General features: G+C 46.9%; 1 protein-coding gene across 1 annotated transcript in view; it reads left to right on the plus strand.

The window, feature by feature from the left end:
- KCNQ3 (potassium voltage-gated channel subfamily Q member 3) overlaps positions 1-23,765 on the plus strand; it is a 732,470-nt gene that overhangs the window by 589,851 nt on the left and 118,854 nt on the right. The window contains exon 9 of the mRNA XM_085604907.1: positions 15,608-15,634. Within this exon, the coding sequence (XP_085461033.1) occupies positions 15,608-15,634 (27 nt within the window). The remainder of the gene's footprint in view (positions 1-15,607; positions 15,635-23,765) is intronic.

Consider the following 23,765-nt stretch of genomic DNA (forward strand, 5'->3'; position numbering starts at 1 on the left):
TCCATTTGGGAACTTTCGCTCCAGGACTAGACCCACTCCAGTTCTAAGGCAGGACAACAGAAAAATTAATTAGTACAGGTGATCTCGTGGCCAGTTAAGAGGGATAAGAAATCAGTGAGACGAAAGGTTAAGTAGAATTAGACCTGGGGCTCCCAGTTTACCTTCCTATTAGATGGGTGTTTGTATATGTAGTTCGTACTCAATAAAAAGATTTGGGGCCATATGTAGGTAGGGACCCATTTACCACTTCATAAATACCGAATTTTACCGATTCGGCATTTATGAAGTGGTAAATGATATGTAGGTAATGAGTCGGTAATATTTACCGATTCGGTAAAAGTCGGGAATTACCGAATCGGTATTTACCGATTCGGTAATGAGGCATACCTTCCCATTGATGGGAAGGTATGCCTCATTACCGAATCGGTAAATACCGATTCGGTAATTAGGGGAACACATGCAAGGGTGGCAGGGTGTCACATTGACACCCTGTTGCACCCCTGATTCGGCCACGTGTGCACATGTGGCACACATACATGCCCTAAGGGCATGTATGTCTGCCACATTGCACACTTCTAAGCGCTTCAAAATGCGTAAACACATCCATTAATTATTTACCACCAACTATTAGTTGGTGGTAAATACCGACTCCTAAAAACACCCACACACTCCCCCTACATCTCATTTTTGTATTCGGAATTTACCGAATCGGTAAAATTACCGATTCGGTAATTTTACCGATTCGGTAAATTACCGAATACAAAAATGAGCCCCCTACATACCAAAAGCCAAAATACCGGTCGGTAACGGTATAATTACCGAAAATCGGCCGTTACCGACCGGTATTTGGCTACCTACATGAGGCCCTTGATCCATAAAATCAATAAGGTAAATTGATGGTCTAAGGTTTTATGGTAAACAGTGCCAGGTAAACACAAAGTACTGATTGAAAGTCAGAGTTCATGATTGACAGGCAGGTAGGTACAATTTCAGACTGCAATGAAGCAGAGGTCAGGTAAGGCAAGTGGGTTTCACAGGTCAATGTTTTTAGCTTTGGCTGATTTTTCAGAACTGCAAGGCAGGATGCTGAAGCTGGCAAAGGCCCCGCAAAGTTGGATACTGAAGCCTCCAGTTTTGGCAACAAAACCTCCTAGCTGAATGAAGTGGGATTTTGTAGCCCCCAAGATTACCTTGCTGCTGGGTAGATCTACCTGGTCCAGAGTTTTACCTTTGGATTTATTGTATTTTTTAAGTTCTTAAAATCCTTCAGTACGTCAAGGCAGTAAAGAAACCACAAGGCTTACCACTGAAGCCTTTTACTTTCTGGCTAAATGCTCATAGAGGGAGGAGTCTGGATATTTTCCCCCGAAGAGGGTGGGACATCTCTAGGAAGCCTCAATTTCTTGTCCTGATCGTCGGGAAGTGGTAAAATGACAACTTTTTCAAGACTTCTGTCTCATAAATAAACTTATATGAAGAAATTATGATTGGTGACTGGTCTATTGCAAAATGACCAGAAGCCCGGACGGGAAGCAGTATGGCTGAGACCTTGTTACTGCAAGTCCACCCAAACATTGTGGGGGACAACTATTACCGACCTACTTACTCTTGGAACTATTATATACACCATCTGACAAAACACACCTCATTGAATTTATTCAGCGCTTTGCGACTGACCAGTCAGCAATCATCATTTCTTTTTATATATTTATGTATGGGACAGAAGCCTTGAAAAAGTCGCTTAGACAAAACATGTATCAACTGTATTTCTCATCTAAGAGGTCTTCGACTGTATATACATCCGATCACTTAACTGCCTACTGTAGTTTAAGAAGTCTTCGATTACATCTGGTTACAATATTCTATCACGGGCTATGTGCACAAACGAATCCAACTGTACATACAGCTACATCAGCTATGTACACTGGGTTTCTTTTAAAATACAATTTATTAAAGAGTTGAATAAAAAACTAAGCTCATACCCCATGAGGACTGACTGACTGACTAAATTATTTTTAGAGCGCTCTTATGCCGAGGCGTCTTGGCGCTGTGAGACGGAGAGATAGAGGTGGCAGAGTTTAGGGCAGCACAAAGAGCCAGGTCTTCAGCTCTTTCCTAAATTTGGCTATGCTCTTTTCGGAGCGTAGTGAGGATGGTAGACTGTTCCAGAGCTTTGGGACTTTTTTTTTTTTTTTTTGCAAAAACAATTTTTATTGCATTACTCAATCACAAATGACATACACAATGTAAATCAGGTCAGTGACCGCCATCGGCAAATAGTGCTATGTCCAAGTTCAATCCGGGCCACTTCCAACTACCAATGCACTGTCCCCAAACCCTCCCCAAAACGAACTCACCCCCCCCTCCCACATGTCAGTGTGCCGAGACGCCCGATACCAGGATAAACCTCTTTCAGAGGTAGCTGTGTTAGGAGCCACGAACCCCCCCCCCACCACCACAATCAGGCCCCCAGCAGAAAGGAAAAGGAAAGGGAAAGCCCCTGGCCCCCATGATCAAATCAGCTAGCCTCAGAGCTTTGGGACTTGATAGGAAAAGGATCTGCCGCCCCAACGGACTCTCTTGATCCTAGGGATGTGAAGTAGATTTTGGGAGCTGGATCTAAGTAAGCGCTCCGGAACATATGGGGAGAGAAGGTTGGAGAGCTGTTTAGAGGTCTGTCCATATAGGGATTTGTGGGCTAGGCACAAGGCCTTGAATTGGATTCTTTTCCTATCTGGAAGCCAGTGTAATTCACTTATTGCTTTTGAGTTGGGGTGTCGTTTAGGAAGATGAGTTACCAAAACCACCACGTGGTAATCCAATTTTAGTCTCTATGTGCTCTGGGCCATCTCACAATTTCGCTGAGTGAGGCTTCCGACCACACATTTGTTTACTATTACGTTTGGTGTACCTTTCTGTACTGTCTTACATTTGACTCTGTATGCGGTTAACGTAATCCACCGCTACCAATTGTAAAGTTATATTCAACTCCCAACTCTTAGCCAAAGTATGAAGAGGGCTCAGTCCTTTTTAGGTCTCGCCTGAGACAGCGCTTTAGCGCTGCTCTGGCGAGACTTATAGTAAGCGAGTTTTGGAAGTGCAAACAGTGGCTTTTCAGGCCTCCAAGTACAGTGCATGTGCGTCGGCCGGGCGCGCGCACCATTTGGAGGCCTGAAAAGCCACTGTTTGCACTTCCAAAACTACTTTCACTTTCGCCTGCCACACGACCGCGCTTTGAAGTGTGATCGCGATTGCGATCACTTACATTTCACGGGCGCTTTGATGTTCTCAGTGAGCCGCGCGGCCACTGAGGACATCAAAGCGCCCGTGAACACCATTTGCCACCCCCTTCCTGTAAATAAGGCACATACTTTGAATTGCAGAATACTGCGTTAAATATACTTCATGTGTTACTCTACTTTAATCCACTACAAAAGCTATGGAGAGGCCAAGACAAGTGCTTGTGCGGCAAGCAGAATTTACAGTGGCCAAAGCAGAAGAATGTATACTGATGGGGAAACTCGGCCGCTTGAAGATTTCACCTTAAATAGTTTGGAAGCACCGTTGGTTCGTTAAACTCACATGAGCCAGTGTTAAATGAGAAGCCACACAACCGGCACGGTCGCCCACGTAACAGCAGGTAACCGACAAGGCCCGACTCGTGCAAGACAGCGTTACACCATGTAACAAACCAGGCGTGGTCAGTAGGCACAATGACACCCAGCTGGACAGCCTTATGTTGCCGTTCTGTATGGATACAGCCTGCAGGCCATTCTCCGGATACTAATAAAATGTTCAGACGTGGCTCTGAAGTGTTGTTAGGCCGATACCTGTGGGCACAGGTGGGGTTTCTCGCCTTAACTGCTCTAGAACGTCCACATGATAGAACTGCATATTTGCACTTCACTTCCCCCAGTCAAGGCTTCCATCGGGCGCTTACTTTCATTTGGGGGTGAAAATGCAATAACCCCATGTCTGACACCGAGCTTCCATTGAAAGTATACACATTATGAGCTCTAATACTCGTGAGGGCCAGAGGGCCTCCCTCGCTCCCCTGCGCTTCTGTGCTACAGCGCCCACTTCCAGGGGAGACAGGCACAGCAGCGCCTGTAGCAGGGACCTCATTAAGAGAGGCGTCCAGGGTGCCCCACGGCACCCACCATGCTGGCTAATAGGCAGCGTCCTCGCTGCTGCAGTGACAATATCGATCGCTGCCAATGTTTGCACTGCAAACACACACAGACGGACCTATAGAATATTAACAGCATAGGACGTGTTTTTTTCAAAATGGCACCCGAGTCCTTTACAGACACGTGAGCTCGATGTCCATGGCAATATCTGGGCAATTTTTTTTTTTTTATATCGTAAACCAAAATCACTTACTCATCTGCAGTTCACCACACTGGATGAAGTAATTGTTGCTTTTCATTTGCATGTACCCTTTCCTGTTTCATTCATGACTCGAAAGCTGGAGAGGCAGTCCATGCCCCCAACCCCCCTTTTTACGCTTCTCTTTCGCCAACCTGACTGACTCGTCAGTTCTCAGGGTGGAGAGGAAAGGGGGCCTCGGGGTCACAACCCTGGCAATCTGCAAAGGATCTGTCGCTTCCAGCAGCTGTCCTAGCTCCCCACGGGGTCGGCAAGAAAATAAACAGGGGAGGGGGTTGGGGCGCAGAAGGCCTTGGAGGAGAAAAGGAATGGATTTCTTTGCCTCGCCCTAAGAGGCCATTCTAGGCTTAGCTGACACTCTAGAGACCCCTGTGAGATGCACAGCAAGTTAAGTCTGGCTTGCTCTACTAAACAAAACAAGCATTGGCATAGCCAATAGGTCTCGCTTTTGGGACCTTATAAGTATTTAGTTATGCAACTGTTGCATAGTTAAACACTTATAAGGTCCCAAAAGCGAGACCTATTGGCTATGACAATGCTTGTTATTTGTACTAATTATTAATTAATAGTCCCATTTTGTACCATTGTTGGTGTTTTCTGGCCAATTCACAAAGACATGTAAGACTACATAAAAAGGCACTAAAGGAGTACTACTTTACCTACTGCAAAATGCTTTGTGAATAGGCCCCTTCGATGTGAAGTTAAAAATAGTCAAACTGTATTACTTACATATACTTACCTTCACAATATTGAGGTAGTCAATGTTCTGGCTATGATAATTCTTTGGGACCATATTTTAAAACATGATATTCTGGTGGGATATCTCCTCCAGAGAGCTGACCCTAGAAAACCTTTAGGACTAACCTATGTGTGTGACTGGATGAAGGCAGAGGAATGAGGGTGGTTTCAGTCAAGGACTCTTTTTATGAATATATTTTGCTTTGAAAAGTTTGAATTGCGTGGACAGCATCAATGATGAGATGGAGCGCTTTGCAAAGAAAAATAGGTATATGCATCTATTCCTTATAAATCACAAGGCTAGGGAGCGTGAGCATTAGCAATCAGATAGATGTGTCATAGGAACATGAAAATATTTACATAACTCTATTATAACAATCATATAGATTAATAAGAAGAACATAGGGGCATATCAACAACAACCGGCGATAATTATCGCTAAGCGCACTTAGCGCTAGGATAATTATCGCCGGCTAGCGTTGATTTTTATCGCTGAGATAGCGTGCTATTAGCAACGCTTATCTCAATAGCGATAAAAATCCTCACGCTAAGTGGCTAACATGAGATTATCGCTGGAAACCCAGCGATAATCTCACGTTGGCTTGTTGATAGGGACAGACAAACTTAGCCATGATATCCTCCTTCCATAGGATATCATGGCTAAGTCAGAAATATACCAGACGTAAAAAAGCAGCGTTAACCGCGGTTAGCGCTGCTTTTTTTGTCTCTAACAGGGTTAGCGATATTCTTGATAATAGGAGAAATGTCGCTTAGCGACATTTCTCCTATTATTTTACTCTGGAACGCCCCCTTTGCATCTCATTAGAGATGCAAGGGGAAGCGTAGAGTAAAAGGGTGCTAACATGCAAATTTGCATGTTAGCACCCTGTTGTTGATAGGGTGCTAGTTTTATCTCTGCTTTTTTGGCTTTTAAAGCCAAAAAAGCAGAGATAAAGCCCTTGTTGATATGCCCCAGAAAGACTTGCAAAAAAAATACACAGTGAGTATCTCTGCCAAATCCATGGTAGATGTTTTACTATGCTAGGAAACAATCATAAGAGGATGATTTCTACTTCCTATTTCTCATATACATCTAAAAACACCCGTGCTTCTTGATCATCCAAGTAAATTCATTCTTTTATAATCCATGTCTAGAAAATGTTCCCTCTATTGTTGGTTGCAGTGTCAAGTAGGAACGTTTTCATCCCTTTCGTAAAAGACTGAATGTGGGAATTCTGGGTGCATGAAGTTGTTTTTTTTAATGTAGTTGCGAGGGCGACCTGCACATTTTTGAAAATGACCTTACTAGCGGCTGCATTTGGTGTGCCCCAGCGTGCTTCAATATGAGTCGCACGGTACCTTTGGCCAGACACAGATATATGGTCTGAAGAACTCCAGGTAGGGCAAGGTACATACAAAGCTACCTGATATGTCTACACAGCCAGCTGAAGATGAGGGTTCCCCTCACTCAGCTCATCCATGAGGCCACTTCGCTTCAACAAGTCATGAGTTATATCTTCTTATATCATCAATCCATCATGGCTGCCATCTAGTGTTTTCCTATGGAACTCTTCCAAGTTAAGGTGAAGCGGATACTCTCTCCTGACACCTGATTGCTTCCAGGTCAAACATTGGATGAGATCAAGGTCAAAATTAATTTCCTACTTTCAAAATCTCTGAGTAGGTCAAGGCTGTTCTCACCGCATGAAAGATGCCCAACACAATCTTTAAGCACGTGCCATGTCCTGATATAAGAGATGGGTCCTGGTTCAATGTTCTAAAAATGTTAGTTACAGTTTTATCAACATTTCAGGACTTCTTTACACTAGGTTTCCGGTGACTTAGTGTTCACGGATAGAAGTAATGTTGATGATTTGCTTACATTGAGAAAATGTAACTGAAAATACTGTTGCATGAAATTCTGCTCTGGTCAATATTTGATGGAAGTCTCTCCCTACACAATGTATTTTGTAGGTAATTTCTGAGTTGTATATTTTTTATAATGCAAAAAGTTCCTGGAACTATCGTATATTATCTAAAAGGAATTGCTTCATGGGTTTCTTTCGAGCAAAATTGTACTTTGTCTTTTTTTAAATTTTGGTAGTTTTTTTTACATCACCCACTCGCCCGAAGATATTGGAGTGCTTTAGATGAGCACCAATTGCATTACACAAATCCCCCATTATCCTCTTGTACTAATTTATGGGCAGAGCAGGAGATGGGTAGTTTGGAATGTGCATGTGAAAACATCTCAGATTTTGTTTATTTATTCAGTCTATAATTATTCGTATTTAAATGTCAATGTTAATTGCATACACAGTTGTTGACGTCTAATCTGCAGAAATGTTCCATGTGCCTCTTTTATTGTTGCTGGAGCATGTACTAATGCAAATTTTCTGTGGTATAAGAGAAAAACATTGCTTTAATTATAATGTGGATGTACTGCATTTTCGTGCTAGTCAATGCACTGTTTGGATGAGGTCAGAGTTTCCTCTGAAAAGCTGTTTTTTGTTCTCCTAATAAGTTTGCATTAGGGAGACATCGAAGAGGGCCCAAAATGCAACATTTTCAATGTTAACTCTTATAGGAATCTTTCCTCTCAACTACTAAAAAAAATGGCTGAATGTAACTATGCCAAACATATCATGAAAGTAGAACTTTACAAAAGTAATTGCTTATTTGGTCAAATTCCATTAAGTAGTTTTCGAGGTGTTAGCATACTAAAAGTTTTCAGGTTCGGCTCGTTAATGGTTAATAAATTGAAGATATGGGAAAAGTTAATCAGTGGATGGTTTGCTAGCCAGGTTTTGCTAGCCCATCTGCAGACTAAATTTAAAACAATAAACAAACCTGATTGGATGAGGAGCTGTTTCTCTTCTCATGAATTTCAGGCCCACAGACCCAAAATCACTCTGATTGGCTGCTCTAAACTGAAAAAATGTTCTTGCAGCAGCCATTACAATATGCAGTGGCTGGCCCCGGCTCCCTGAAACCGGAACAAACAATTGAAGGCTCCATCAAGGCACCTGCACCAAGTCTCCTAGTTGAAACCTTTTCTTCCAGATAATTTCCATCGTGTTAGATTACTCCCGCCTCCTGTTATTGTTCATGGGGCTCCTGAGTTTGAAACCTCAGATATCTCGGGCCATTCTCGAATTATGCGTGGGAATTTGCACTTCTTGGTCAGTTGGCAGGACTACCCCATTAGTGATTAGTCTTGGGGAACAATCTCTGCAGTTAATGCCCCACGGCTCATTCGTAGGCTCTTTCTTTTGTTACCACCTGGAAAAACCTGGTGCTTTGTGTGTGGGGAGTGGGGAGGGGGTATACTGTCAGGTGTTACTGCAGAAAATGGCACAGGACATGCTGTGGTGTTGTAGCGAGACACGCCTGCCAAACGTGTCCCGCAGCTTGGTTTGGGCATGGGGGTCAGTTGTGCCCACACTTACCTGGAAATCTGGCTCTGTTGGGGTTCCTCCAGGGTGCTGCCTGACTAGGGGGGATACTGTGGTTGGTCCTCCAGGGAACAGTTGCCATACTTCCTGACTGGCATGTACTACACAGCCATGAAGGGGCAGGGCTTCTTATATCATCAATCCATCATGGCTGCCATCTAGTGTTTTCCTATGGAACTCTTCCAAGTTAAGGTGAAGGGGATACTCTCTCCTGACACCTGATTGCTTCCAGGTCATTCATCCTATGTAAAGGCCCTGGAAAGACTGTACAGTGCATCGCAAGTTTCCAGTTGTTTACCCTTCTTTCTCAGCCTGCTGTTGTTGTATTGGTGACTTCCAGTGTTTTTTTCTGCCATCTCGCTTTTTCCTCCTGTCAGTTTCTTTAGAGGGCACATCCCAGCTTTGTGTTCCCTTCACTGGCTGGCAAAGTGGCTTCCAGAGGCGATCGTTCCAGATTCAGTCATCGTACAATCCATTCCAGACAATCTGCTCTGCTTTAATTAGAGCTTCCTGCAACTCGTGCGGACCGCAGACGCCGATTGTAATACTCAGAAGCACCAGCATTGAATGCCCTAGAAATCGAGCGAGTGCATTACCCTTCACACACGGATGAGGACGGTTACCTATAGCTAGACAGGAGAGTTCCCCCGCGCCCCGCAAGACCTTGCGGGTGTGCAACACGGATAACACACCCCACTCAGGTTGCCCCACACTGTCCTGAGGAAGACCCGCAGGCTGAGACCCCAAATCGCCCTCTGAGCCCAAAGTCAGGCCGAAACATCAATGCCCATATTTATCTAGCCCGGATCACAAGCCCCTTATCCAATGTGCCACATGAGGATATATATGTGTATCTCTAAATTGAATATAAAAGAACTTTGATTGTTTAAATGTGGCCAGGCTACTAAAGACTGAGAATTGTATATCAGTCCAACATATGAACAATTGTAATCATTTTTCCTATCATACCGTCTGAAATCCTTTTTTCATCCCTAAAACACTAGAGTGCTCTCTTTTTCCGCACGTTCCACTAGAGCAACCTTTTTTCCCACCTCCCCTTCTCTGTCCCTTACAGTACGTAATATACTGTTGATTTAATTATGAAGGAATAAACCCTTGTCATCTTGGACAATTTTTGGTTGTTGCACTTTAGTTCAATAGATGTATTGACTACTGTGAGCTAACCGTGTACATGCTCAAGAAGCGTTTTTCAATAACTATTGTAGGTTTGATTCATGTCCTTTAAAAGAAAAGGTCTAGGACCATTGTCTTTTGTACCACATTGAACCCAGGTCCAGGACCATCATTGGGTTACCCGATTTTTGTAATGGTTGCTTTAATTATCAGTAGGTGAACCACTTAGGGTATGATTTACAGTTTGACTGGTGGAATTCTTGTCAAAAGGGCCCATTGGTAGAGATATCTCTTGATAAAAATTCGGATGTATGTCGTTACAACGCACACTTTTACAATGCATGCACTTACAACACATTTTTTACAACGCAACATCCACTACAACGCATTCCATTACATAGCATGACACTACAACGCATGTTTAAAAACTACCTTTACAACGCATTCCATTACATCGCATACTACCTTTACAACGCATACCATTACAACGCATAGTATAGGGGTAAAAATTACTATTCTAACTCCAGGGGGTGCAACAGTAGGGTAAGTGTTGGATTGCGTTGTAATGGTATGCGTTGTAAAGGTAGTATGCGATGTAATGGAGGTGGAATCCAGCTCAGATGGTGGCAGCAATATTGAGTTATCTAGTGCTGGGAGAGTAGTACACACACCTAGAGATTTGGCACCTGACTTGAAGGAGGGGGTTAACATACACCAGGAGGTACACGGATATGAGGTAGCTCGATAGTGCGCAGTGTCCCTGGGATGGAGTGGGGAACTGGCACAGGGGTTCATAGTCCTAGTGGTGGGAGGGACCCTGTACTGACTCTAGATGAGAGGTGCAGGGAGAGGGGTTCCCCCAAGGTTGAAGTCCTGGTATGTGAGTGTGAAGACCACCCAGAAGAGTGTGGGTTGAGTGACAAAGACAGTCAGATACTGTCTTGCCAATCTCAGGAGAGTGGTGTGGAGTACGTGTGCGAGGCACTAGATGGAGAGTTGAAGGATAGTTTGGTCAACCCTGCTAGGAGGCTGTGTGATCCAATTGTGGGAGAGCATATTGTAAGTCCCTGTATTCCAGAGCTATACCAACACCTGTTGGAGAGTGAGTTCTCTGACCCCAGGGAGCTCACATTGGAGGCAGACCTTTTGGTGGATTCCAAAGGGTCTGAAGAGGCATTGGGGATTGATCCCAAGATGAGTGGATCAGGTATCTTCAAGCCCAGTGTGGTGGAAGTGGCTCAGAGTAGCCCAGCTAGGTCCTGTAGTAGTGAGAGGGGTGTAGGGCCTCACGTCCTGTCTTTAAGGGGAAGGAGTGAGAATGGGTTATGTTCCTGTAGTGCCCAACTTCAGTCTCAGAGCCTGGATGGTTCTTTTAGGGAACACCAGGTGGGGAGCCTAGTCTGTCCTGAGGGGCTGCCCGTTGTGCGGAATCCCCTAGTGTCTGGTGAACGGGGAGTGTCTGTAAGCAGGCCTCCATCAGTTCTGGTGTCTGGCAGTACCGCTCCAGTTGGGAGGGTGCAGAAGTCCAGATTGAGGGGTGAGAGGAGGAAAGAGTCCCCAGTGGAAGAACCAGTGGGTCAGGGGCCAGCCAGAAGGGCTGCGTCACCAGTGAATGACCATGGTGACACCACTTCTGTCCTGGGGAATCTTCGTGCTCTGTCAGATGGGCAGGGGTCGTGAGTTCTGCGCCAGGCAGACTGTCACACGACACATGAGTTATGTGTCACCCTCGGGGAGGGTATATGCACTCCCCAGGAAGTCCTGGTTTGCCAGGCAAGTGTTCAACCGCAGGGGTTGGTCCCTGGGTTGGGAAGCCAGGTTCAGGTGTTGACTGACCTGGAGGAAGGGGCAACTGTAATCAGTGTCCTGACCGATGTAGCTTCTAAGGGTACCACTCCAGGGTTGAGGGTACAGCACTCTGGAAGGAGGTGCAGAGGGAGGAAGTCCTCGCCTCTGACACCGGTGCAGCCTGAGGGTTTAGACCCTAGGTTGGAGAGCCAGGTTCAGGTGTTGTGTGACCTGGAGGGTGGGACAACTGTAAACAGTGTCCTGACCGGTTTGTCTTCTGGGGGTACCGCTCCTGATGGGGCGGGGCCATACTCTGGAAGTGGGTACAGAGGGAGGGAGTCCTCGCCTCTGACCCCAGTGCAGACTGAGGGTTTAGACCCTGGGTTGGAGGGCCAGGTTCAGGGTGTCCCCCCTGACCTGGACACCCAGTTGCAGGATAGAACCCCTGAACTGGTGGGCGAATTGTGCAGGACACCTGCCATAGGTGCCCTGGCAATTCTGGAAGGGGGTACCACTCCAGGTGGGAGGGTACAGAGCCCCAACAGGGAGGAGGAGGACCGGGTGTGGAGAAGCCCACCCCAGTCTCCTGCCCAGCCACCTGGTATAGGCCGGGGGCTGGTGGCTCAGTGCCAGGATGTCATACCTGACCAGACAGGAGGGAGAATGGACAAAGGGTGCCAAGCACCTGGGGCTACTGTCCCCCACTCTCTGACGCCACAGAAGTATGAAAACCCTGAGAGGCATAAGGCCTGGGTCTCATCCCTGACCACTGTCCGTGGCCACTGTGGCATTCTGCTGTCTGCCTGTTGGGACACACCTGTGAGCAAGTTAAGGTTAGGAGCTGCCCAGGTGGTGGCCAAAGGTGAGGAGAAGAGTTCCACATGGGTTAGCTTGGTGGGCCCTGAGAGTATGGATAGAGGAATTGAAATAGGTTCAGATTGGCGTAGAACTGGAATATGCCCCTGCAGTTTTGGGCCAGGTCCAGGTTCTATCGCCCAAAGCAGGGAAGCCCATCAAGGTAGTGATTGGTCTACCCTGCGTTTTGGCTGGAAGGGGGTTGTGTTGGACTTAGCCCTTTTTTACAGGGTCATCCCTGAACTTTTTGCCTTCCTCCTATATTTTTTCTGACCTGTTGTTGGCTGTTTTATGACTCTGGGCACTTTACCACTGCTGATCAGTGCTAAAGTGCATATGCTCTCCCTATGGTAAATTGATGTATGAATTAGTGATTCCATGATTGGTTGGTTTAGGTTACCTGTCAGACCCTAGTACAGTGCACCAGGAGTGCCCAGGGCTGGTAATCCAAATACTGCTGGTGGGCTTGCAGCACTGGTTGTGCCACCCAGGGAAGCAACCTATAAAAGTGTGTCTAAGGCCTGCCATTGCAGAGCCTGCGTGCAGTCTGGTACTGTCATGCTGACTGGGCAAGTGCACCCACTTGAGAGTCCCTAAACCTTCCCTTTTCTTCATATCAGGCACCCCTATGGTAGGCTCAAGGGCAGGGTGCATTGTAATTATAAGGTAGGACATGCCCTGGTATGTGTGGCATGTTCTAATAGTGAATTACAGCCATTTTCGTTGTTCGCTATTGCAAGGCTACCTGTTCTCCATAGGCCAGAATGGGCAGTTTGATTATTACATCTTATAATCCTAACTGACTCAGGGAACATGGTAGAAATTCCAATTTAGTATGCCTGGACTCAGAATGATAAAATACATCTTTTAGTGAAGTTGGTTTTAACATTCTGTGTTTGAAAATGCCACTTTTAGAAAGTAGGTATTTTCTTGTCTAACCAGTCAAACCTGCCTCTGCTAGGTTGTGTATTCCTTGTCTGGAGTTTGAGTGACAGGGCTGGGGAATTCCAGGAGACAGGGTGAGTCCGCCCAGTGGTGAATAGAGAGATCTGCATCTAGATGGGAAGGAGGAGTTGCACCTGGGACCTGAATAGGACAGTGCCTGCCCCCCACAGTGCTGGTTCTACCACCTGTGGTGCGTCTGATGTCTCTGCCCTGCACTGTGAAAGGAGAGAAGGAATCATGTCAATAAAGTGCTCGAGGGCTGTGCTTTCCCTCCACAATGCTTGCTCCACCTCCTGTGGGGCGTCTGATGTTTCTGACGTGCACTGTGAAAGGAAAGAAGGAGTCGTGTAACGAGAGTGCTCCAGAACTGGTTTGGACTGGGCAAAGGCCCCTCTGCCCCCAGAGGACAAAGGATTTTGGGGTATAAATATTGGGACCCTGATCCCAAGAAATTAGATCACTTTGGGAAACAAGAAGAAACTCTGCTGAGGAGAGGAACCAAGAAGAAACTGAGGAAAGACTATCCCTGAAACTGGGGGATTGGCCTGCAGGGGTTGCCTACTGCCTAAGAGAGGAAAAAGGAACTTTGTGTGTACTTTTGCTCAACTTGTGAAGGATCTCCAAGGGCTTGGAAAAGAGCTTGCCTCCTGCTGAAGTCTCAGGAACAACAGACTTCACCCCCTAGCTCCCCAGAATTATTTGGAAGTGCCTGCTGCTGTTGTTGGGCCTTCTGAGGGACTGCGTGTCGCAAGGAGCTGGAAGCGCGACTTAAGAAGGAGAAGCGTGCCGCCGTCGGAGCTGTTGTCGTCGCATCGCGTAAAGTGTGTCGCCGCTGCAGCTGTCGCATCGAGCGGAAGCATCTCACATCATCCAGGAAGTGTCTCGCAACATCGAAGAAGCGTGTCGCCATCGCAGCCATTGTAGCTGGCGCATTGCACCGCATCACGAGAAGAGTCTCGCATTGAGGAAGAAGCGTGTCGCCATCGCAGCCATCGTAGTTGTCGCATTGCACCGCATCAAGAAAAGCGCCTCGCATCCACGGAGAAGCGTGCCACCGTCGGAGCTGCTGTCGTCGCATCGCGTAAAGTGTGTCGCCACTGCAAGCTGTCGCATTGAGCGGAAGCGTCTCGCAAACGTGGGAGAAGAGTGTCGCCGCCAAGTCTGCTGTTGTTGCATCGCGTAAAGTGTGTCGCCGCTGCAGCTGACGCGTCGAGTCTTCTCGCAAACATCGGAGAAGCATAACGCATCTGGAAGATCTTCACGTCTTTATTTCTTTGCACCAAAATCTTCATCGCATCAACATCATTGTAACACTTTTGTTGCCCTGTGTGTCACATCTAAAAGGTACATTGACTGAAAGTGTTGCATTTAAGAAGTAAAGAGAACTAAGCTAAATTCTACCATCTAAAGAACAAGTTTCGTGTGTTTTTGTCGTTTGAAGGTCTTGTGATAAATCTATATAAAGAATACGTATGTTTGATATAAAACCTGCGTGGTGTCCATCTGTAGTGTTGTCACTTGATTGCCGTATGTGTTCACAAATGCTTTACACACTGCCTCTGAGATAAGCCTGTCTGCTCGTGACAAGCTACCAAGGGGGTGAGCAGGGGTTATTTTAGGAGTGTACCCCCTTACCCTGACTAGAGGCGAGGGTCCCTATTTGTCACAAGTGCATACCTGTGCCAACTAGAGACCCTCAAGTCTAACATCATGTAACTGAGTTTCAATCATAGAAGAAATTAAATGCTTTGGATTCGATGAAAATGGCTTGTTTTCTGATTAGAGTAGTTACTATGCCATTGCATTGTTCTTCAACATGTTAAAAATGTAACTTGTGTTTGCATTAGTTGTGCTATTTTAAATACATAAATATTAATTCATTCAAAATAAGGTCATTTGATTATTCGCATACATGTGAATGTTAAAAAAAGAATACTGATGACCATTATGCATAATGATATAGCACTGATCACCTAACTTGATTTGATAATTAATTCCTCAAAGACTTTCTAATATGTATTTCTGCTAGGATAATATCGTTTGGTCCTCTGCAGTAACACTGGACATATGGAATATAATATTGGAATGCTAGACTATTGCTTTTATCTATTTTAAGCTTGTAATAGGCGACGTCAGAGCTGTAACTCTGACGTCGAGCATGGCGCGCATGGTCAGGCGACATCTGTTGGAGAGAGAACCTCGGCGCATGAAACACAGTGTCTGCCTGTCCCTGACGTGCACCATTTAACGTGTCCTTTCCTTGTCTTGTTTTCTTCTTCTCTTTGCTTTTCTTTATCATAAAGAAAAGACCCGATGGATGGCGCTTCTAGGTATGTTATGGCTATCAAAGAATCCTAGCATGCAGGGGGTTGCCGGAAGGCTTGGATGTAAGGGGCAGCCTCATTGGCCAGCGGCTCTTACCATGCTGGGTGCATGCCTCTGCCTGGGCGCTCATCATATACATCACACGATTGAAGGGGAGTGACAGTGCGGGGTGGAAACGAATGATTCCAGTAATGATACTCAATTCACAGTGGTACATTCCAGCATGGGCATTGATAAAAGAAAGACTAGCGCTCCATGGGAGTTACTTTTTTCATCATGTGTCTTATAACGTGAGCTGGGGTCATAGCATGAGCAACATGCGCTTGTGCAAAAAAATTGCTTGGCGCATATGTTTGCATCTGTGTTTGCACATGTGCAGTGTTTCTGTGATTTATGCGCATAATTATCAATCAGTGTGCGTTTCTTCAAATATTGGTTTGCACACACAATTGCACGTCCGTTTACCCATGTGCAGTTAGTGATTTATGCACGTTTGTGCAAATTGGCCGGTTCAAATGTCGTCTTTAACACACGTGCATTCATGTTTCATTGATTTCCAGGCCTGATCATCAGTGTGCACATTCCCTCTGTTGTGATCAGCACAGATGTTCATAATGTATTTTTCATCAGTTAGGGAACATTTGATGAAGTTGCTGTTTACTGATGGTATATTTTTGCACTCATTGAAAGCAATGCCTTTATGAATATTACACTGCTCAGGGTCATTCTTAGAGTGCAATACTCTATTACATATGTATTTTACATATTAAAACATATCCAGAATAGGAGCATTCGTAAATGTACCTCTTTGAAAATACAATGCTGTAAATTAGTGCAAAACATGTTTTTGTTATATTCTCAGTTAAGTACAACGTCATTAAATGCTCGGCAAGTAATGAAAACGGTAATGTGCACATCTGCATTAATCACAACAAATTGCATGTGCTCAGAAATCACGGAAATGCTGCTGAACCTGGGCAAATGGAATTGTATGCGTGCACATGTATTTTTGCATTGACCCACAGTGGTCGTGATAAGATGTTTTCGAACACGGGGACCAACCAGCACGTTATGTACACTGCATTCCGCTTAGCAATGACGTTTGGTGGTTCAGCACAAAGAAGGGAATGAACCGTATTCATATGAGTTTTGCTAGAGTTTAGAGAAGGAATAAAACGTGTTAGGGTGGAAAGCATGAAGAAATCTGTACATTCGCCCATTGTATTCAACGAGGAAGCAGAAATGTGTCTTTTTCTGTGGCACTCTGCAGTTTAAAAGGCATGCCTGCCAAAAACTGGCTTTGATGAATTTTCTAGTGATTTCCTCGAATTGGTTTAGAAAAAAAATGTGTGTGGCCGTGCCTACATCTGTATCAATGACACCCTAAAATGCTGGTAAAATGAGTATAGGTTTGCAGAAAACAATCTGAACAGAGCATGCTGTCATCATTGCCTGCACAAATCAGGTTGTTCCCATTGCCTTGTAACCTACTGACTCTAAATGTAGCCACTGGATGTCGCTGTGAGTCTACCATAAAAGGAACCAAATGCGAGTTACCTATCTTTATGAATCTCAATCAAACCCAAACTCAGCCGTTCAGAAATAAAAACTTATTGCGGTCTCTTAAGCCCTGGATTTTTTTTTTTTATCTAGTAAGTATGTTTTAAAACCCACATAACAACGTGTTTTTAGTCGGAAATACGCACCCATGCGATCGGATTTCTGATAAAGTTATGGCGTGCGCCTAGATTTACAAAAACTTTGCGTCAGGTGTGCGTCGCTTTATTGAGGGAAATTTAGGATGACCAGACTACGTTTCCGCGGGATTCGCATTTTTTGGCTTGCTACTAACTTTGCCAAAGTTTGACTAATCTTCTTGAATCTTTAGGAAAAAAAATTGTTGCTCCTCAGCTCGTTCCTTCCTGGAAAATTTTGCAGTGCTCAGTCAAGCTGGGCCGAGGAAAAAGGGGGTCCAAAACACGTTGTCATACTGCAATTTTCCATAGGGAAATTAAATTAGGCACTGCTACAGCCAAAACGGCTAAATGGAATTATACCATCTATGTCAGTGTTACGTTCTGGGCCTTAGGCCCACATGTCAGAGAAAGGACGACACAGACACAGCGTATAGGGTACTGTGTACCAGCCACGAGCACGTGCACTCGGGCCCTTTTATTCGCGGGGTCACCTGACTGGTGACGTCCGTGTTGGATGGGTGAGGAGGTGTGTGTGTGGGCCAGCCCTCGGGGAAGTTGCTGGCAGAAACACTAGACTGTGTCCAGCAGGACACAACATTCCTCCCAAATTTTAATAAAACGAAAAACAACAAACAAAAGTCCAACCTACGGGAAGGAAAAAAAACAACGAACATAAATGGAAAAAGCCTCACAGTTTAGAGATGTAGTTCGCAGGACAGCGGTGAACAGGTGCAGCTGGGAGCACCCAGATGTCTTGGCACATGTCCATACTTTAACCAGGCATATCTGGGGACGAACACGGTGCTGATGATATCCAGACCTTTCAGCTTTGCTTCAGTTGAGGGATGGTCCACCTACGTGATGTTTATCGGTCGAGCGTACTCTTGCTGTGAGACGATTAGTGTCTTATTGTTCAACATGGGTGCATCAGGAGCGTATAGATGAGTCCACTGCCACACCGGACGATTGCGTCGCTTGACCCTTCGACGACAGACTTGGCATTCTGTGACCTGTTGAAATTCTCGGTTAGATGGCCTGGCTACTTCCTGGAATCCATTGGTGGGGCACAGTAAAGTCCATCTCTCACGCTCTGGGAGGCCCCTTGGATGAGTTGCCCTGGGACTGCATATGGGCTCTGACTCTGGAGCCACTGCCTCGTCACTCGTGCAAACTTCAGGGGTGGATGTGTCTTGGTCAGAAACATGCTCTCGCTACCAGGATCAGAACATGCGCCGGTTAAACAGATGGTCACTGCATTTTCGGATCGTCGAGTGTTCTGGCAAGTGGTGTGGGACTCCAGTTGTTGTACTTGAAGCTCCAAGGATGGTAGTGATGCACATGACAGATATGGAGTGGATGCCATGAGACGACTTGCACCACATCTGGTGATAACTAGCAGTGAGTAGGGATGACTGGCGAAACTTGGCAGTCATGATACTCGTCGGACACTTGGCGCAGCTCTTCTGATTTGGCATTTGCGTAAGTAGAACAGGGATGCCCTTTCCTTCAAGCAGCCGGCGACAGGTGGATGACGGTCACTATGAAGGATGATGTCACCCCACCCCAGTGGCTGTCGTATCTTAGAAGGTGCACTCAGGTGATCGTGCGAGTACTTGTTCTAGTCCCCTTTTGTTGATTTCCACTGCTCACTTGTTGTCGTCCGTTTTCCTGGAATAGGACTTTCACTGTACTATATCTCGCCACTCCTTATCTTCTCTAAAATGTGTCGACAGACCACGTAATGCAGGTCGCTTCTTGCTGCAGTGGCATCTTGCTGCAGTGGCATCTTGCTGCAATGACATCGTGTTGCAGTGGCATCGTGCTGCAATGGCATTGTGTTGCAGTGGCATCATGCTGCAATGGCATCGTGTTGCAGTGACATCGTGCTGCAATGGCATCGTGTTGCAGTGGCATCGTGCTGCAATGGCATAGTGTTGCAGTGGCATCGTGTTGCAGTAGCCGCGCAATGCAAGTCGCTTCTACACCTGCTCTGAAATGTGGCGATAGGGCCACGAAATCTCACAGGGACCTCCTGCTCACTCCGTTGTGTTCTCTGGGCTATACATTTGCTCCCGCCACCGATCTCTCACCGGTCCGGTCAGGTAGGATAGGGCGTCTTCTCAGGTGCGCCCGCCAATTTCAGGGATGGTAGTGGAAGTAGGCGTGCTTTGAGGGATCCGTATAGTCCGGCTGTGATTTAGGGTTGCTGTGGGAGGTAATTATCTCCCTTTTCTTGTGTCAGTAGTGGTGACGCGCCACTCGGAGTGCTGGATTATCCTCATGCCGGCAACAGACTGTTGCACACCAAAGTCTTAACCCAGTATTAGGGGCACTCCCTGACTAATCTCTGGCCCACTGCTGGGCGACGTTGGTGCAGGTGGGGTGATTACGATCTCTCTGCCTCCTGCTTTCGGGCCACACGGGGCCCCTCTCCCTTCTGGGAATTTCCTTGGTGCTTTGCAGATGGCCGGTAATCGCCCTTCCGTCTCCTCTTTTCCTTGCCTCTGCTCTGGCAGCAGTGGCGCTGCATACTTGCTTTTCTTGCTGTGGTGGTCACTTGCCACAACTAGTGTATATACTTATCTATCACTTTTCTGAGAAATATCAGCCAGGTTCTCTTTACTGCGATGGGACCATTCACCGCGAGTTGGCGTGCAACTGTTCGCATTTCTCACTAGAGCTTGTTACTGTTGCGTTACTTCTCCTCTCGGCTCACTACACTTTCAGCTTTCCAGGGTAGGTAATTCTCTGACTGAAGACATTGGTATTGGCATCAGGGTGTCTCTCTCTCTCCTGGTAGGGGTCTCTTCTTCTCTCCACCAGCCTGGGGTCTCTTCTTCTCTCCACCAGCCTTGGGGCTCTTCTTCTCGCTCCACTAGCCTGGGGGGTCTCTCACTCACTCCACCGGCCTGGGGGGTCTCTTCTTCCCTCCACCGGCCTGGGGTCTCTTCTTCTCTCCACCAGCCTTGGGGCTCTTCTTCTCGCTCCACTAGCCTGGGGGGTCTCTCACTCACTCCACCGGCCTGGGGGTCTCTTCTTCTCTCCACCCGCCTGGGGTCTCTACTCTCCACCGGCCTGGCGGTCTCTTCTTCTCTCCACCGGCCTGGCGGTCTCTCCTGTGCGCCGTGTCTTCATGGGCTTCTCTCTCTCTTCTCTGGTGCAGTCTTGCATACCTTCTGTGGCCCTTGATATCGAGCTGCTTGCTGGCTCCTGGTGTTCTTGCACCTTTTCCTTGCAGTGGGGTCAGAAGACCACTGTAGGGCATGTGCACCGAGTAAGTTCTCCTTGCGCCTTTTCGTGGGCTTGTTGCCTTTGCACTTTGCTGCTTGGCTACTACATGCTGTTTTGGTCTAGGACAGCTGTGGGTCAGGAGTTCTTAGCGGGGTCGTATCAGGAATGGAAATATTCTCGGTAGGGCTGGCATCCTCCCCTTTCACTGTGTTTTTTTGTTTTTATCAGAGACAAAACAGGGGGGCTGCCTCTCCCTTTGCAGTGTCTGTGTGCCCCAGCAGTGCGTCCTGGTCATGTACTGTATTTTTCTTTCCCCTCTTTAGCGGGTGCAGTATTGCTGAATGGTCACTAGGTGGCAGTGCTGCTCATATATCTGTTTTCTTTGCAGTCTCTCTTTAGGTTAACTCTGTGTTGTTGAGTCAACGTGCGTTTTGTAGCTCCTGTTGCATTCTCCTCCTGTAGTGATGCCAGTGCCCGGATTTCCTCGCAACCTCGAGGGCTCCCTTGATTCCGTGGGTCACTTTACCGTTTTAGCAACTATTGCCGCCAGACAACAAAACGAAGGCTCCCTCTCACATGCGGGCTTGAAAAAGGTCAGTCTCGTTTCCGTTTAAAGGTTTGGACGCCAGGCTGCCATCGGAATTTATTTATGTACTCTTGTCAGCGCTTTCAGTTTTTTTTTCTTTTGAAAAGCCACCAAAACGCCTACTGGTCTCAGGGCTGGATTGAGCGAAGTGACCAGCGTAATTTCCTGCTCCCGCTGGCCGTTACTTAATGCACTATAGGGCAGCGGGGAGGAAGGACGCTTGGAGGCTCATCTGCTAGCTCCTCGCCGCAGGGTGCCTCCGCTCACGGGTTGTTTTATTGCCCCATGCCGTTTCGTCACTTGCTGCATCAGCTCACAGCGGCACCAGCCTTGCCCGCAGACGTCTGTTCCACTCGGCAGGTGCTGGGCCTTGCCTCACTGCGCTCACATTCCCCTTACAATGCCGACGTGCCACTTCTCCCCTCGCTGCATTCTCCGCACCAACCTTCACTGGTGCGAAGGGGGGGTGAGGGGGGGGGTTGCCGCACTGCAGTCTTCTTGACGGCCTCTTAGATGGCCAGGGTTCTGTCCCCTTCCACTCAGCGGGCTCTTGTACTGCGGGGTGGGCTTCCGCTCTGCTGCTCCTCCGCAGCACCTCTCATCCTCCGGGCTGCGCTGGGAGTTTGTAGCTGCCTATCGGCAGTGTCTCGCCGCCATCTGAAACCGCCCTCTTGGCTGCCCACCACCTTCCGCATTCAGGGCTCACCTTCAGCCCCCTATCTTCCGCGGCCTGCCACCACCTCGAGGTGCTGTCTGCAGCGGCGGCTGGCAAACTAGGCAGTCCGGCCTCACTCGCCTTCCTTACCTGCACACACGGATGGGGGGGGGGGAAAAGAGGCACTTCACGCCGGATGGCTCACCAGCAGCCTCTGTAGTGCGGGGTGGGCTCGCTCTTCCGCCCCCAGGGCTCTTCTCACGCCCCGCGGGCTGTCGGGCATTTCCTCACAGCGGGTGCCCTAGATACGGGCAACACACATTCTCCCTTGTCACCACCTTCACAAACGGCGGCTGCACACACGGGCAAATCCCACTCTCGTCGCCAGTGTTACGTTCTGGGCCTTAGGCCCACATGTCAGAGAAAGGACGACACAGACACAGCGTATAGGGTACTGTGTACCAGCCACGAGCACGTGCACTCGGGCCCTTTTATTCGCGGGGTCACCTGACTGGTGACGTCCGTGTTGGATGGGTGAGGAGGTGTGTGTGTGGGCCAGCCCTCGGGGAAGTGGCTGGCAGAAACACTAGACTGTGTCCAGCAGGACACAACAGTCAGAAGACCGGATCTTGGTCCAAGCGTGTACTTTTTGTGTTTAGTTGAAATCCATTCAATAATTTTTGAGAAATTAAGTTTCAAACTTTTATATCATGCCTCTGAGGAGCCGCAGAGCCGAAAGATCTACAGGGGTGGATCCGGCTCATATTTTGAGCTGTGAGCTATGTTGCAGAGGTTCCCCCCAGCTTTTTGCATTCCAGACTCAACATAGCTGCCAAGGTTTCGGATTGCTATGTGTGACATTTTCATTATGTCAGTGTACTTATGAGTGACATTTCAACAACTATGAGTGACGTTTGTTTACCACCAAATTCAAGCAATGAAATTCATGGTAATACTTAAACATCATAAATTACATTCATTTGAGCAAGAAGGAGGACAAAAAAGATCTTGAAATGGCTGCAGAATACCAGAAATGAAAAGGCACTATTTGACGGCCAATTTGTAACCAGATGCTGCAGTAAAATAATTGCGTAAACTACACTCCAGTCACAAACTACATGATTTTACACCCGGCTGACCTCTGTAGTTGCTTGCAGAACCACAGACAAATCACACCATTATAAATTTGCCAGACTATGTTTGGCTAAGGAATACCTTATTGCAAGTTTTTAATTTTAAACAGTACCATATACGTGATCTCTCTGCAAACACAAGAATCAAGTAACTCTGTAGTGCTTGCACCCGTCTGTAACAGGCCATGCCCTGGGTGGACAGTGTTCTAGTAGTTTGTAAGCAGCTGGGACGGGGTGTTATAAGTATTGATGATTTTACACTGTCAGTGAGTGAATCATCTGCTCCTTTCTCTTCCAAAAAGGATATATTCTGCACCTATATACTCGCTTCAGAATTACCATTTTACTTGAAACTGTTTGTTTTGTGTTAAGTGACAAGAAAGCAACGTCTGATGCTAACCTGTTAACTACCACGAATGTACAATGGAACCACTGCATAAATGCAAGGAGCCGCACAGCGCTTTGAAGGCTTCCTTTCTTTGCCATTAGGGGAATAGAAGCAGTTATTTAGTCAGTGGACTGGAGACCAACAAAAGCCCAGTAAACACTAATTGCACATACAACCTCCTGTCCTCTGTCTTCCATCTCACTCCATGTGTACGCACAGTCTTTTTAGGTTGCCATTTTCTTTTGAGCTGGAACTGACCCCAGCTAGCTCTCCAACAAAAAGGGAAAGAGGAGAAAGGGTTTTTGAAAGCTGCAGTGGGGAACAAACATTGCTGACAGCTGCTCTGCTCAGGGTTGCTCAGAAAGTAGTCTCTGAGAAGGCAGATGTTCTCAGAAAAAGAAGTCACGGTGAGTGGGCTAGTCCGTGACACAAATTATCGGACTAAG

This window comes from Triturus cristatus, chromosome 5_1 (assembly GCF_964204655.1).
Source record: "Triturus cristatus chromosome 5_1, aTriCri1.1, whole genome shotgun sequence".
NCBI classification, from domain to species: Eukaryota; Metazoa; Chordata; class Amphibia; order Caudata; family Salamandridae; genus Triturus; species Triturus cristatus.